The sequence below is a fragment of the Gordionus sp. m RMFG-2023 genome, chromosome 3 (genome assembly GCF_954871325.1).
Source record: "Gordionus sp. m RMFG-2023 chromosome 3, tfGorSpeb1-WG-v2, whole genome shotgun sequence".
NCBI classification, from domain to species: domain Eukaryota; kingdom Metazoa; phylum Nematomorpha; class Gordioida; order Chordodea; family Parachordodidae; genus Gordionus; species Gordionus sp. m RMFG-2023.
In genome coordinates, this window is record NC_088777.1 from 23,428,622 (window position 1) to 23,446,263 (window position 17,642).

The 17,642-nt window shown below is 26.4% G+C and overlaps 1 protein-coding gene across 2 annotated transcripts; it reads left to right on the forward strand.

Annotated features, from left to right (window-relative positions):
- Nucleotides 1-14,872: 14,872 nt before the first annotated feature.
- On the forward strand, nucleotides 14,873-17,093 carry LOC135927301 (uncharacterized). 2 transcript variants are annotated; one of them, XM_065463269.1, is made up of 6 exons: nucleotides 14,873-14,942; nucleotides 16,477-16,554; nucleotides 16,600-16,668; nucleotides 16,712-16,789; nucleotides 16,835-16,903; nucleotides 16,944-17,093. In XM_065463269.1, exons 1-6 carry the CDS (start codon nucleotides 14,921-14,923, stop codon nucleotides 17,000-17,002), a joined length of 375 nt encoding a protein of 124 aa, XP_065319341.1. In that variant the 5' UTR covers nucleotides 14,873-14,920; the 3' UTR covers nucleotides 17,003-17,093. The 2 variants fall into 2 exon arrangements, with proteins under 2 accessions (XP_065319341.1, XP_065319340.1); XM_065463268.1 differs by having other exon boundaries at nucleotides 16,712-16,903.
- Nucleotides 17,094-17,642: the final 549 nt, after the last annotated feature.

Sequence of the window (17,642 nt, forward strand, 5' to 3'; positions counted from 1 at the left end):
GTTTTGGATATTTAAAGATTTTCTAAAACCATTGGATCTAGTAATAAGGTGACACTGCAATTATATTTTATTCCAATGAGGAAAATTTTATTTAAAATTGTTTTAAGCCTATTTAAAAAAATTTTAATATTGGAAAGATGTTATAAAATATTTGGATTCCGTAAGAAATTTTTTCTTTCATTACTTTTTGACTTCGCCCTTAAAAATCTAGAAATATTAAATAATTTATACTTATTTTCAGACTAGTAAAAAGTTTTTATAATTAGAAAAATATTTCTAAACCTTTAATATTGATACTGCTATTATATTTCATTCTTTTTTTTTTAACTTGAACTTAGTTTATAATATTTGGTATTAGATATGAGTGGTATATCATTTGAAACTTTTTAAAGGATTGGTAGATAATAGGAAAATACAGGGAAAATTGAGCAAGGAACTCATTTTTAAATTTAAGACATTCAGATACATATATTTTTTCTAATCTTATAAAAATATTAAGTAATATGTAATTACTATAAATTTTTTATATCTAATTTGATTTGAAACACAAGATTTTAATTATTATTTGATTTAAGATCATGGATATAATTCTTGACATTCATAATTTCTGAGTTTTACAAATATTTTGTTTACATATCACGATTGTTAAAGCGAGTGTTAGCGGGCCTTGCTAAACCCACTAAATACTTTCTACCACTATTGCATCATTATAAATTTTAATTGATTTTTTTTCTTTGGTAATTGTGTGGATGACTTATGCAAAATCCAAATATTCATACTTCATAGAAAAAATTTGGAAAACATTTAGATCTTCAGAGATACTACTAATTAGGAATTAAATTTTTTTTATCTATAAACCCCCCCCCCCTTTTCTTTTTTGAAATATTAACTATTATTTTTTTAAAAATGATATATTTATTATTCATTTATCGCAAGTAGGCTCTTATATTTTATAAGTAAAAATTTACAAATGCAAAATAAATAAGGCACATTTTCATATCTTTATTATTTTCATTAATAAAAAATAAAAATTATATGAAATCAAATAACAAATAATGGAAAAATAACAAATTATACAAAAAATTCGTCACGCAAATTTAAAAGATTAACATCCCATGAATTTATATATATAGGCATTGTTTTAACGTTGAGGCTGACCTCCTATTCCTCTTCTTAGTAATAATTGTGCCGGCTCGAGAAAAAATACGTTCGCTTGCTAAGGACGTAGTTTGTTCGCATAAGTAATTTGGCCATTGTCGACAGCTTTGGAAAACGATTAGCGTTTCGAGACCACCAATCTATAATATCAACAGAGGTTTGAGCAACCGGATCTGTTAAATATTCTTCGATTTCTTCTCCGTCTAAATTTGGCATAATGTATGATTTCCTTAATATAAAATATTTAAATTAAATTAATTATTTATTATATAATCAAATCCATTGTAAAACCTTGTAACAAACATATTTTAAAAATGCCTATTTTGCAACTATATTTTATGAAATTTGGTAAAAATGTTTTCTTAATTTTTGGATCAAGAAATGATGATGCATAATTTGAAAATGTGGTGAAATATTCGATATAAATATTACATTTTTCTTTCATTATATTAGCAGCACTTTTTATAATTATATTTTTATGTGATTGGGCATTAAGCGATAAAGAATTCGCTATATTATCTAAATATAATGCTGACATCCCAATTGTAGATGTTGACGCCGAACTTATTTCACACGTGATTTTATAGAATGGATATAAAAATGACTCTAGCTCAATCAATAACCTTGCCTCCTCTTGGTTCAAATTATCTTTATTGGGTAAATATCGCCTACTTATATTAATGATGGCATCTATATTCTATTGATTATAAAAAATATCAAATAATAAAATATTACTTTATTAACATTAGTTATCATTAAATACATACTGTTCCATCTAGTGGCTATATCTAGTGGTATCCTACAGCCTCCACTTAAATTGATATACTCTTGCATAAACTTTGGGCTTTTGTGCATTTTGCTAATTAAAATATGTATTTTGGCAAGATGAGTAGATAAGCTGTCTAAGCCCGCTTGAACGATAATATTAATTACATGTGCTAAGCATCTATTATTATTTGCATTGGCGTTACCATTATTTATGAAATAATCTACCAACAAATCGGCAGCTACTATAACATTTGCAGCATTATCATGAGTTATAGATAATATTTTTTTTTCAATTTGGAATTCCTCAAGAGTTGATATTATCAACTCAAATATATCTATTCCCGTGTGAGGATGCGGGAATTCTATTATATCTAGTAAAAAAATTTTCAACTTCCAATCCTTATTTATAAAATGGACTGTTAGCGCACAATATGATAGAGAATTTAGCCCAGTCCAGATATCTGTAGTTAATGATAACTGACATTCTTCTTGATTCAAAATGTTTATTATATTGTTTTTGGCACAATTATATAATAAGCCTAGGTGCTTGATGGCAGTTTGCCTACACCATATTTTGACATTCTTATTTAAATATCTAAATATGTCCTTAAAATATTGACTATCTATTGTATGAAAGGCAATATTATTTTTTATCAAATATCGAAGTATTAATTTATTACAATACAAATTTTCATCAGCAGTTAATTTCCTAGAACCATATAATGTATCGGGTACTTTAACAGATACAGTGGATAGGGATTCTGGGTGTGAAGTTATTATGTGTTTTCGCAAATTGGCTAAAAATATAAATAAACTTTAGACATTAAAAATTCATTATTATTTTTTATATCTTATTTAGTAATTCAATATTTTGATCAAAAAAAACCAAACAAGATCTTATTTAGTGTTGTACAAAGGCCAAGTCGGCTCCGTTTATTTATTATTTAAATATTTTGAAATAATTAATTTAAATATATATATATATATTAAAAAATATTAAGACTGCTATAAAAAAAAATTATGTATGAAATATTAAAACATATATCAGAGACCTGCAGAGGTTTTATTTCCACAGCCCGTCCCGACCGATTTTTTTGAAAAAATTTTTTTAGGCCCAGCCTTCATTTAAAATTTTTTTTTGGCCCTGCCTGGATTTTTTATTATATTCGACCTGGTGTTATATATAAAAATTCACCTATTCGGTATTTTACCGTATTTTTCAGCGAGAATTATCATTTATTTTATCTTTTAAACAAATATTTATATTAAAGCTAAATCTCGAGGCTTAGGCAATATTTACCTGTCTAAAATATAGTTAGCCGTTTTTAAAAATCAGATCAAATCGAGTAGTTGAACAACATTAGTAAAACGCTAAAAGTTTGAGAATATACTATATAATATTGTATTATAAAAGAAATAACAGTGTTATTTATAAAAATAAAACTAATATTCATAAAAATGTAAGATAAATTTTTCTTTTAAATATTTTAGATTACATTGACAAATATAATTCATCGGGTATCTAAAAAAAATTTCAGGCTTAAAACAAACAAATTTTGATATTACAATCTATTCAAGGTATCTGTCATTTTCAATAGAATTGGTTAATTTTATTTTATTATACTAATTTTTAAAATTTATTTAGATTAATATTAATAGTGACAAAGAGGAAGAGAAAGAAGAATCAATGAAGCATCAACAAGTTCCGACATTGTTTATCCATGACAATTTATAGAGCATATTTTAAAAAATATTTCAAAATAATGAAAACATATCTGCCATGTCTACCAAAAAATATGAAAATTTTAGTTAGAATTACCTCAACTTGCAAGTTGCAACACTGCAGCCATTTTCAGTTGGTGAAAATCTTTCATTTATAAAAATAATCAAAACATTAGCTCCACAAAAAAATATAATTTGCCGACATACAGTTGTTGGCCGATTTTGTCAGCAACCCATAGCAGCAGATATGATTGTTTAATGATTTAAATTTTGATACAAATTTTAAATTATTTTTTCAAAAAGTCGAGATTTTAGTATTTTTAAGCGCCGAAAGACTTAGTAGTATAGCTAAAAATGTCTTTACAAATAAACGAACGTGCTTTAATGACCAAAATTTTGAAAATATTTTATTACTGAAATAAATAATTATTTATAATCATATATTTCCATATATTAGATTAAAATCTAGTGTTGTTAAACGGCTTGAGCCGATTTTTTTAAAAGCTGAAAACGAGCTGTTTAACAACAATATTAAAATCTAAAAATCATTATTTTAGTTATATTTTGATAAATATGATAACGAGTCAATATTTTTAGTTCATTTCATTAATTTTTACAATAGAATCTAATTTAAGATTATACAAACTATATTAGTAGTGTTTGCAAAAGTCCGGTCGGACGTCGGGCCGACGGTCCGGTCCAAGTCGGTCCCATCATGCTCTTGTGTCTAACAGGACGGTCCGGTTCCACAACACGGTTCTGTGGTCCGGTCCGATTGAAGACCGATTAAAGAAAATAAAAGTTTACAATACTATGATTAAATTAAATTTTTGGAAATGATTGAATACATAAATCCTAATATTAAAGTGTTCACTTATAATACCTTTCGAAAAAAAAAATTCTAAACAATTACCTAAGTAAAATGGATCATGTTATATTCATACTAGCAAAATTTCCAGGAAAAACTTTTGTAGCTTAATAAAAAAAATTATATGGGACCGACCGGACCGAACCGATAGTCATACGGTCCGGTCTCTCCATTTAAAAAGTATCTGTTAACAACTCTGATATAATTGATTATTGAGTAGGTATTTTATATTTAACATGTATATTTTATTTTATAGTGCTATATATATCGTTGTATATTTAATACAAGATATATATGTGCAATGAATATGATTTTAGATGATCAATTTTAAACAAAATATACAAGTATGATGTCATACTATTATTTTTTTAAAAATGTAAATAGTTAGTTATAAAAATCATGTAATTTGAAGAAACCATTTAAGGGAACAAATGAGGCCGTTATAAATGAATGCCCACGAGGCCGTATCCTAACGAGTCCGCCCCCTGCAGGCGCGGTTTGAATTTTTTAAATTATTAAGCCCGAACTAAATTATTTTTATAAAATAGGTCTCAGGCCAGGGATGTTTAATATATTAACTTGTAGTTATAAAGAATATTTGAGCAACCTAATTTAGCTAGTATACTCATGTTCTGAATAAATTTTTTCACTCAAAATAGCGATGGCACACTATTTCTACATAATTATAATTTTTAACTTAAATCTGAATAAATTATTTCACTCCAAATGGCGATGGTACACTATTTCTACATAATTATAATTTTAAAAATTATTAATCAAAAGTAAATTTTTGCTGAAAAGTTGGCTTGAGCAACTCCTGAGCCAACTCATATGGCTTATTGAGCCAGCTTGTATCTGAGTAATTTTTCTACTCAAAAACTGGCTGAGTTCGGCTTAGCCCTTTTACAACACTAATATTTTATTACGTAAAAACAAATGTACAATAAGGTAAAAAAAAATATATTTAATTAAATCATTCGTTAAAAATTTTTATGCTAATTTTACGTATTTTATATATTAAAAAAAATTTACTTGATGATGTACTTATGCGATAGGTTTTGTTACACAAAGTACATTTTCTATTCCCTTTTCTCGGTGTATCCAAAAAAATTTTTTTGACACAAGGATCATTGGAAGATTTCAGCGGAACCAAACTTTGATCTAATATCTTTTTAAAAAAAATATCATTTGTATGATTTATATATGGGTCAGGATTTTATGTAGCAGTCACTTTAGCTAACTGCAATTAGAGACCTTCATGGGTCGGGCCGGCCCACGCCATTATAAATTTTCTAGAGGGCCTGGGCCGGGCTCGGGTTCGTTGAAAATTTTTGCAATAGGGCTTGGGCCAAAATTTTTAAATTCAAATTTAGCTTATTTTAAGGATATTTAATAGGACAAATATAACAAATCATTCTGATTTTATTAGTGTTATTTATCAAATTTCCTATACACCTTGGGAGAGTATATATTTTTTAAATCGGAAATTGGTATAATTTTACTTAAGTTAACACAACGGCCTGGGCACAACAGCGAAAAAAGAAACAGCTAAAATCAGGGAATATTCCCAAAAATGTTCCCAAAGATGACCAACATTTTCGATATGACATTTATTTTCCCAAGTTAGCGTCATATTCAAAGCAAAATCCCAACAGTAGCAGAAAATTTAAAAACAATTGTTAGACGTAGACAAATAGAATAGATATTCAAGTAAACTTTTTATAATATTTGAAAATAAAATTTAAATTAGAAAAATCAAAAAGGACATAATTTCATAAACTATAAAGGTTATGAATATATACATACACCATAAAAAATCATAAGTATGAAACATGATATATCTTGCAAATCAAATCAAGGTACATAGATATCATAATCAAATTATTGCAAAAAGATTTTCTTTAGAGTTTTATATTTATTGTAATAAATGTAATTTAGATGCAACTTTAATTGAATTGTAAATATTCCTTTAAACAATTAATCAAATAAATCTATCCATACAATTACAATGTAAATATTCCAATCACTTTTAATTTACATATTATTTATAAATATTGTTGAGATGATATATTTTTACTAAATAAAATATTTCAGCATAAGTTAATTATACATAAAATAATTTTATGGGCTTGGGCCGGGCTTGGGAAATTTTTTAAATATTATAGCGGGCTTGGGCCGGGCTTGGTAATTTTTTTAAATATTAAAAACGAGCCGGGCCGGGCCTGGGCTTAAAATTTTTTTTTACGATTGGCCTGGGCCGGGCTTGGTCCTAAAATCTAGGCCCATGAAGGTCTCTAACTTAAATATAATTTTACCTGAAAATCTTCACCAAATTGAGAATGACTTGAATTTTCAAATGGGGAATCATCCAAAAAAGATAGAATGTCAGATGGAGAGGAATCCATAATAAAAAGTAAAAAAAATTTTTTTAATTTATAAGAGTAAGGAAAAAATATTATATTTTAAAAGTAATAAAAATATTATATTTTAAAAGTAATAAAAATATTATATTTTAAGTAATAAAAATATTATATTTCAAGTAATAAAAATATTATATTTTAAGTAAAAAAAATTAAATATTTTGAAATAAAATGACGGTTTATGGTATGGATAAAAAGGGAAGATTTGAAATGTAATTTTGTTATTTATTAAAAATAAGTCATAAAAAAAATATAAATTGTGCATACCACGAATAAAATGATTATTTTATTGTTGACCATTATTATTTAAAAGAAAGGAAAAAAAAAGAAATGTGTGTTTTGAGATAAATAGTTACAATAGGTCATATTGAAAAGTGATTTGGTTTTTGAAATTTAAATTATTAATTTTTACCATGTTGGTACAATAAGTTAAAGATAAAGTATTTATTATAAATATATCATATTGAAAAGTGTTTTGGTTTTTGAAATTAAAATTAATGATTTTTACCATGTTGGTACAATAAGTTAGAGTATTTATTAAAATATATCATATTGAAAAGTGTTTTTGTTTTAAAATTAAAGTTAATAATTTTTACCATGTTGAATACAATATTTTAAGTCTTGATGCCTTACTAGCTGAATAACTATGTTTATAAGATTAACTATGGTTGATATAGTCCCAAAAAATGCTATGGATGCTCTGCATTATTTCAAACATATTTTAGATTAAATTCCCAATGTATTAAAAGGGTTTATAAACTCTTCCCATTAATAAACTAATGAGAGAACATTCTCTTTTTTAAGAAGAATAACAGAGGCCTGTAGAAGTACCATTTGCAGGTCACGACCCGGATTTTTTTTTAAAGATTTTTTAAGGCCCGGCAGGGTTTTATTTAAAAAAATTTCAGGCCCAGCCCGGCCTTTTTAAGAAATTTTTAGGCCCGACTTGGCTTTTTTGTAAAAATTTTTAGGCCCGGTCCTGCTTTTTTTAAAATAAAATTTTTAGGCCCGGCCCGGCTTTTTTTAAAATAAAATTTTCAGGCCCAGCCAAGATTTTTTTAAAATAAATTATATTTATTTTTGATTTTTAAAGCGAATAATAACGATTTCAAATATAGGCTGTTCTAAAAAATACGCCCGGCTTGGGTGTTTTTTTAAAAATTTTCGGGCCCAGGTCGGGTATATTTAAAAAAATCAGGTCTCCGAAAAACATACCAAGAAGTACAACATCTGAAAGTAGATTTAAAGGTTTGATCTTTTGAATATTCATAGGCATTTGACAACAAGCAAGAATGAGATAATTGAAAAATTAGCTCAATCACAACGAAGATTGGATTTTACATTGTAAATATATAACATACAAAATGCAATTATTCCTAAGAAACTTTTTGTGAAAAGGCTCAAAAAATTCAAATCTCTATTTTGGGTCATTTAAGTGATTTTTTACATATAATTTTTTTATAATTCACATTAATTTAAAATTGTGTATTAGAAATAGTTATTAGTCCTGATAAATTTATGCTTGATATTTTTTAAAAAAAAATAATATTTATTCAAAAATTTTATTATCCCCCCCCCAGACCGAATTCCCGCGTACGCGCCTGAGTCGATATATTTGGTATAATATGGGATTTAAATCATATATTTAAAGAGCAATAACTATTGTTCTAGTAATCGTCAGTTTAAGATTCTAAAAATATTAGCTATAAGGTTGTTAAACGGCTCGATTTGATCCGATTTTTATCACATCCAATATTTTAAGAAAAATATTGTCTAAACCTCTAGATTTTTCTGATAGATGTTTAAATTAAAGATCAGCAACAGGCGAGTTATCTCATGCCAGCCTATGCCCGGCTATAAAAAATTATTTGAAATATTTTAACATCCTTACAATATATTTTTTTATCTATTTAATTTAAAAAAATTCGAAAAAACTTAAAAATGACGATTATGACAATTGTCACTTTTCTAAGGTACATATTCATTGAAAATTTAATTTAACATGTTCAAAACATATATTTTACCTATTTGCTTCAAAAAAATTCGAAAAAACTTAAAAATGAAGATTATGACAATTGTCACTTTTCTAAGGTACATATTCACTGAAAATTTAATTTAACATGTTCACAACATATATTTTACCTATTTGATTCAAAAAAATTCGAAAAAACTTAAAAATGAAGATTATGACAATTGTCTCTTTTCTAAGAAGGTACATATTCACTGAAAATTTAATTTAACATGTTTACAATATTTACTTTTACCTATTTGCTTCAAAAAAATTCGAAAAAACTTAAAGATGACGATTATGACAATTGTCACTTTTCTAAGGTACATATTCACTGAAAATTTAATTTAACATGTTTACAATATTTATTTTTACCTATTTGCTTCAAAAAAATTCGAAAAAATTTAAAGATGACGATTATGACAAATTTTAACGCAAGCCGACCCATCAAGCCAACCCATCAAGCCGACCCAGCAAGCCGACCCAGCAAGCCGACCCAGCAAGCCGACCCAGCAAGCCGACCCAGCAAGCCGACCCAGCAAGCCGACCCAGCAAGCCGACCCAGCAAGCCGACCCAGCAAGCCGACCCAGCAAGCCGACCCAGCGAGCAGACCCAACAAGCCGACCCAGCGAGCATACCCAACAAGCAGACCCAACAAGCCGACCCAACAAGCCGACCCAACAAGCCGACCCAGTAAGCCGATCCAACAAGCCGACCCAGCAAGCCGACCCAGCGAGCAGACCCAACAAGCCGAACCATCAAGCCGACCAAATGGGTCGGCTCAACAGGCCCATTGGGTCGGGTTGGGTCGTGGTCGATTTTTCAACCCTGGCTCAGGGTTGAGCAGATTTCTACGACTTCGGCTCGGGTTGTGGGTCGTAAAAAACCAACCATTTAACAACACTACACATAGGCGTAGCCAGGATTTTCTTAAAGGGGGGGAATAAAAAATTACTGGGGGTTTTGCCCCCAGACAACCCATTTTAGGCGTGCCTTCGGCCCTCTTTTGCCCCTTCGGCCGAGTTAACTTAGTCTATCTATAGTCATAAAATATTTTTACAAGATTATAGGTAGGTTAATTTTAGTAAAAAATAAGCCTGGAACAAATATGAAATATATTTTTATTAGTTTATCTAAAATATAATAAATTACTTGTATATACATTAATATAAAAGCATTGTAATTATTTATTCCAAACAAGTATAAGAAATTTATTTATAAAAAGTAAGTAGACATATAGTTGATATTCCTCTATTATATAGAATTAGTTACAAAATACTAGGTAAAATTCCTCTTTTAAAGACATATTTGAAAGTTAGAGAATATATTACAGTTAATATTTTAACAAATTTTAGTAATCAATGCTCTTGATAATAAATATAGCACCAATTTGCCATCAATTATTTAACGCCATCTATTTATTTTATAAAAAATAAAAATTAATCTTTAAATTATTCATCATCCCACAATGTATTTAAAAGATATTTTCTGATGTCCTTATCAATATTTTATAGTTTTATGTAAAATATATAATTCGCTATATTGGTAAGAATTACTTGATTGTCATATGATTACATATAATATTTCACTGTTTGTATCGTGCTATCGTGCTTTGACTTTTTTATTTAATTTATGATTTAATTATATCAATAGTTTTATAATTATATATTACTTTTATTAAGATAAATAAATTAAAATTACTCACTTTATAAAAAATTATATTTGATATATTATTATTTAGCAATTTTATGGATCTATTATTAATAATTATAATACATTTCACTTTTGTCTTAAGACTTATCTTTGGCTTAAATTCCATTTCTTAAAAAGCATTTTTGGTTCACTTTTTTTATATATAAATGCTTTTTTCCAAAAATGTATAAATTATGTTGAATTTATAAAAAAATATCAACTTTTACATTCTTTCTTTCAAATTATTATTTCAGATATATGCATACATTTTTGAAGTCTGGAATTGGGAGGAGCACTAAGGGGGATATTTTTTATTAGCCTAAAATGATATTCACAAAAAGTTATAATTTTCTAAAGGGAGGGGGGGATTTGCCCTTGCCCCCCCCCTGCTACGCCTATTATTGTGCACATAAATTATAATTACTAACCATATACTTCATTTCGTAAACATATTTTATAAAAAATAATAGAAAATTTTAGAATAAATCCTCATCTAAATAAATATAAATTTCTGCATCAATCTCATAATATAGGAAAATTTCTAATTCATTCATCATCAAATAAAGGTAAAATTTATTAATCATTCATCCTTGAATAAATAAGAAAATTCTGATTCCCCGTCATTATTGACAGGCTATCAGGTAGTAACTTATATTTTTGATAACGGGTTCTTAAAAAATCCTTAAAATATATGTAAAAGGCAAGGTCACAATAGGCATTATTTTTTTTTTGTTATTTACTAAAATAAAAATGGATTATTATTACATATATACACTTCACAATTGCTTTCTTTATATCCTTGTGTCCAACAATTGCTTGAATCCAGCAATTATCATAAATTTTTTTGCAAATGATTTAAATAAGGCATATCTGTGGTTTGTCCATTTCTTTAGGTTAAATTAAGTCAGATAGCAAATCAAATAATTCAGTTATTGAAGTTAGAAACCTTCATGGGCCCTGATTAATTTATTTTCAGTCTTCAGCCCAGATCAGCAGTAAAAATAATTAGCAGGCCCAGTCTATATTTAATAAAATATTTAAACCCGCCCGTCATAAATTTCAAAGATTTTGCCCAAGCCCATATCCTTATTGTTTTAAATAAAAATAAACAATATTTAAGTGTATTTAGGCAATCACTTTGTTTGCAATACTAAAATTTATTATCATTCGAAGAAAAAAAATGCAATATATTTTTAAGTTAGGCCAAATTTAAATGAAATATTTTTAGGCTTTTTATCAAAAACTATGTCCTGGCCCAGGCACGTTAGTAAATATATTATACCTGGCACCCCATGGGCTGTTAGCCTCCCCATTAATATCTTTGATTAAAATGTTAAACCATTTTCAATCATTAAAATATTTTGTCACCTTAGTTAGAGGTTATTCTGTCTCCATTTTTGTTAAAAATAATTTTTTTTGATAGATTTAAAAAAATCTTAGAATTTTAACTTATATATAAATTATAGCTTCTATTAGATTATTCTATCTCCCTATTTTTTCTTATTGATAAAAATATATTATTTTATTAACAAAAAAATAATCAATTCATCCAGCATGATTCTTTAAAACGTTTTCAAGTATTATGTAAATGGAATTAAGAGTTATTTTAACTGATTGTATGGTTTTTTTATAAAGATCCTGATATTACTATTAAAAAACAAAAAATTAAAAAGAATATTTTTTATTATTATCTATATTATAATTTTCCGATGTCCTCCCTACGTCATTGTGACGTCATGTCATCGCTACGTATTTATTTATTTTTATTAATTTATTTATTTTTTATAAAAGCAAGACTCAAATAAAAAGCAACTATTATATCCTGGTAAATAATATTTATAATTTATGATATCAAAAATTAAATATCATTCATTTATTAATTCAACCCATATTCAATTCTTTCAAGTAAATTAAATTATAAATGCTTATATTTTTTTTACATTTAGAATACATCAATTTTAGCTTCTGATGATATTCCCACTCTTTCTAGAGGGTTGAACCTAATATTGATTCCTCTTCAGGTTTAATTCATTAATATTTTAAAAATTATTCTTATGTTTTTGTTTTAGATAACAAGCCCTGTCTTAACCTCTCTTAATGATAGTACAGATGCTGATTAAGCAACTATTATCCTGGTAAATTATTATTTTTTATTTATTAAAATGAGTTTTTACAAGGGTTGATATCAAAAAATAAATATCATTCAATTATTAATTCAGCCCATATTTATTTTAAGAAGAAAAACAAAGTAAGGGTAAATAATATTTTTAATTTATAAAAATGAGTTTTTACAAATCAAACAATCATCATACACCCTTAGTTTACAAAAAGTATAACATCAATAATTTAAATTTTCCCATTCCAGCTACACACATTCAAAATTATTATAAATATTTATGAAAATAGTTTCAAAACACAAAAGATTAACCCTACCTTTTTTTAAACAAAAGTGGTATAAAACATGGATGTGCCACCCCCCATTTTCAATCTACTAAATAGTGACATCACAAATACCAGTACAAAATGTAGACTGGCTATGCTACGCCGACAACATATATATAATTATTGAAGATGCCACTAACATTAATTATTTTAACAAAAGTCTTTAATAATATGTGAAAAATCAGCCTGATAAAAAATTTAAAAAAACTATTCTATCTTTCCTTCCCTTTTAATTTCTTTTATTATCTTTATCTTTCTCAAACTTTTTAATTTTCCTATTTCTTTCTCTTTAGCTTCCTTTCCCTTTTAATTTCCCTATTTTCTTTCCATTTACAATACTTAGTATGATATTTTTTTATAATTTAAATAAATTTGCATCCTACGTATTTTTAAAGCTATCAATTTTGCCGGGCCGCACAATATGTCCTTTTATCTCTGATGAATATTTTGTCTAACTAACAGAAAAATATCCAAAGTACATTATTTTTAGCATTTAACTAAATTAATACATCAATTTTTAAGGATCCTACTTTTTTAAAAGCTTGCCTTTTGTCAGATCCACAATTGCTCTATTCTCTATGCTGATTATTTTGTATAACTCACCAAAAAATAAGTACATTATTTTTATTATAAATAATTTTATATAGGATTTTATATCTATCCAAAAAATCGATATAAATATATTACAATATTTTTTTTATTCAATTAAAATTATATATTTATTCTTAAGGATCCTACCTTTTTAACAATATTCCTTTTTATTCTCACTAATTTTTTTGTATAACTCAATAAAAAAGACATATCTTTAGGATTTTACATTTATTACAAAACAAAATACATACTATGGTATTTATATTATTTAAATTATTCTATATCTATTCACAAGGTTCCTATTTTCTTTTAATTTGCCAATTGGACTCTCCGAATGGTATTTTATTTTAATCCTACCTTATAAAATTAACTTGAGAATTGTTTTGTTTTTACTTTAGTTAACTATCCCCATCTTATTTCCTCTTTATAATTGTTCAAATATTGATATATCAGCCATTAATAATGAACAAATGCAAAATAAACCTTTAGATGATAGGCTTGATAAGTCCCCAAAATAATTTTTTTGATTATAGCCCCCCAATTACTAGAAATATACTTCTAATATTGACTCCTCTACAGGTTTACAGTATATTAATGTTTGTTTAATTTCAACAATTTATATTTATGGCTGATTTCTTTATTTGTCTAACCCAATTTTAATCCCTCACATTGTTACAAAACATGATGAATCTATTATTAAAGATAAGCAAAGAAAAAAATGGCGATTCAACAAACGCCTTACCCGTTCTAGAGTTACTGGTGGCCAAGAAAATAAGGAACTGTGAACTCCTCTTGAGGTTTATTTTGTTTTTTATCTAATGTTTTATATCTATATGTTTATTTTATATTCACCCAGTTGCCTCCAAATGATATTTCTATCACCACTGCCATAATCCCTATGCTACCTCTGCCTAATTTTTAACAAATATAAGCATTTAATTCCACTATCATTCACCTCACTTGGAGTTAATATAAATAATACTTTATCCGATTCCCTGAGGAACTTTCATGAATATTTAGAGGGATGTTCAAACGTGAATGCGTAGTGCGGCCAATTTCATTAACATTATTAATGAGGAAATATGCGGTAGTTTTGTCATGGCCTTTATAACAATACTTACGACCGTTTTATCATTGAGTTGACAATGTCGTTCATGATTCCATTTTAGAGGGAGATACACTTTGGCAGAAATATCATTTTGCATTCTTCTTTTACCAGTAGCCCAAGGGCTCAGCTTTATCAGGACGCAATGGGTGTTGTACACTGCTCTGGTAATCCGTCATTATTCATTACTTTCACCTACAACCCTAAATGGGATGATTTTATACATTAATTATTTCCTCTGCAGACGACTGCCCAGATTTATTTTGTCGCTTTTTCCATCAAAAGTTAAAATGTCATAAAGGATTTGCTCTTAATTTTATCAGACACACAAAATAATAATTAATCCTCATCATTTATTTAAAAAATTACCGAAATTTATATGGCAAGAAAAACAAATTTCTTAAAAAATATATAAATAAATTGCATATAAGTTTCATTAGTATTGAATGGCATTTTTGTAATTTAAATAGATAGCATTTTTTGTACTTAACATAAAGATATAGATAGCCCTTTTCAAATTTTTTGATAAAAGGAGTTAACCCACTATCCGAGATTTCCCCTTCATGTGATGATAAATTATTTAGAAATTTAACTATCTCCGGGTTTGGGAAAAAGTTTTGAAAATTAATATGGGTTGGACTGGGCTTGGAAAATATTCCTCAAGATTAATATTTGCTTGCACCTGACTTGGGAATATCTTTTACAAATTATTATGTGCCGGGCTAGGAAAAAATTTTCAAAATTATTATGGGTTGAGCTAGGCTTGAGAATGTTTTTTTTTAAATTATAAGGTCTTGGACGCTTGGAAATTTTTTCCAAATATTATGAGCTTGGACCTAGCTTGAAATTTTTTAATGTTAAATGTTAATCTTATGTAATCAGTAATATATTTACAAAGAATTTTGATATTGGGTAAAAGCTCATTTAAATATATTTTGACTCAAAAAATAGTTTCCACTCTTAGTCCTAATGGGTTGGACCTGACCTAAATGGGGAGGGGGGGATTAAAATAAAATAAATTGGATATGATTTTGAAATAAAAGGTAACATCTTTCTTAAAAATACGAATAAAAATCTCCTTCTCCGTCATTTTTGACGGGGTATCTACTAGTTTTAAGAAAAATAACATTACCAAAATTTCTATTTATTTCATTATAATATTATATTTAAATTTTTAAAATAAAATTTTTCTGTTGTCTTGTTTACAATAGTAATTATTATTCAATAAAATTTTTGGATTAAAGAGATAATATTTCTTAAAATAATAAAAATAAAATTTGGTAATTATTCTATCTCCAGTTTTTTAATAATATTAAATATGATTTTTTAAGAAATATATCATGGTATTTTATATAATTAAGTGATGAAAAACTATTAAATATACGAACACCTTTATTTATCAGCAATAAATGGTGTCATATAAAGTTATTTTATTTTTTAATTTTTTTATTCAACACGCTTGTTTTTTTTTCTTTAACAAATAAATATTAAAAAAAAGTTGTTTATTATTTTTTTTACGTATTTTTTTTATCTAATGGATGGTAATTTTAAAATTGATGCTTTTATTATTTAATATATTTTTTTTTAATAGGAATTAAGATATAATTTAGAACTAAAAGATTTTTATTAATTTTTATAAATTATTTCACAGTTAGCAAATTTTAAAAATGATATTATAATATACATGTATTTTAAAAAAAGATTTTTCCCAAGCTAATCAAAATATGACTGAAACGATTAACCTACCAGCTTCCAATACAGAAAACACTCAACTATATGGTATCACTAAAAATTAAATGTTTATTGTTTATTAAAATACATTAGCAATCAAATTATCTTCATCTCAAATTATTTCAAAAAATATGTTAGGCGCTCAAGTTAAGATACCAGAGAGTAAACATTTTACTTTTCTATATTTAATATAACAAAAAAATAGCAACAAACTTATATTCCCAATATCATTTTCAAAATATACCTAAAAATTTAGGCCCTCAGTCAAAAACTATTCCAGCTAGTATATTTTGTGTTTTAATTTTTATTATATATAAAATAAAAATAGCATTCGAATTCTCTTTATCTCAAAATATTTCAAAAAATATCTTAGGCACTCAAATTAAGCTACCAAATAGTAAACATTTTTCCTTTATTTTATATAACAAAAATTATAGCAACCAAAACTTTAGACTACACTGGATATTCTCTTCAAAATCTTTCAAAATTTTTTTAGGAAACCATAAATAAAACAAATAGTTATTATATATTTAGAATGTTTATATTAAATTTAAAAATATATAAGAACCAAATACAATCTAATAGAGCTTCCAGAAAACAATACAATCAAGATTTCAAAAACCTAATAAAAAGCAAACTATAATTTATATTGTATTCTATTATATCAAATTTTATTTCTGTATATATATTTACAATTATACTATATTATTGTATTTTACAATACATAATTTTAATTTTATATATGTTGTATTCCATATTAAATCAACCAAAAAAAGTCGATTCTCAACCCGACCCCCTTCGATTTTTTTAAAAATTTGTATGTTGGTAGTATATACACTAACTAATAAAAATGTAAAATTTTACTTTTCAAATCGGCTTACTTCATGAGATATGGCCATCTTTAGAAACGCGAAAATTCCAAAATACAGTATATTTAATTTTAAATATCTCAAAAAGTAATTAAGCTGAAGGCATAATTTAAATTTTATTAAATAGCTCTAGAATAGCCCTTTAATATGATATAAAATTTATTATATTAAAAATAATTTTATTACCAAAAACCGGAAATGGTTATAAAATAAAAATTGCTCTTTTATTTTCTTTCAAATTTTTTTTGCAAATAGACATTATACTTC

Coding starts and splice junctions, on each gene's coding strand:
- LOC135927301 (XM_065463268.1), top strand. CDS start 14,921: ATGGGTGTTGTACACTGCTCTG. Junction 14,943..16,476: donor GGGTGTTGTACACTGCTCTG/GTAATCCGTCAT, acceptor TTTTAAAAAAAG/ATTTTTCCCAAGCTAATCAA. Junction 16,669..16,711: donor TCAAGTTAAGATACCAGAGA/GTAAACATTTTA, acceptor ACAAAAAAATAG/CAACAAACTTATATTCCCAA.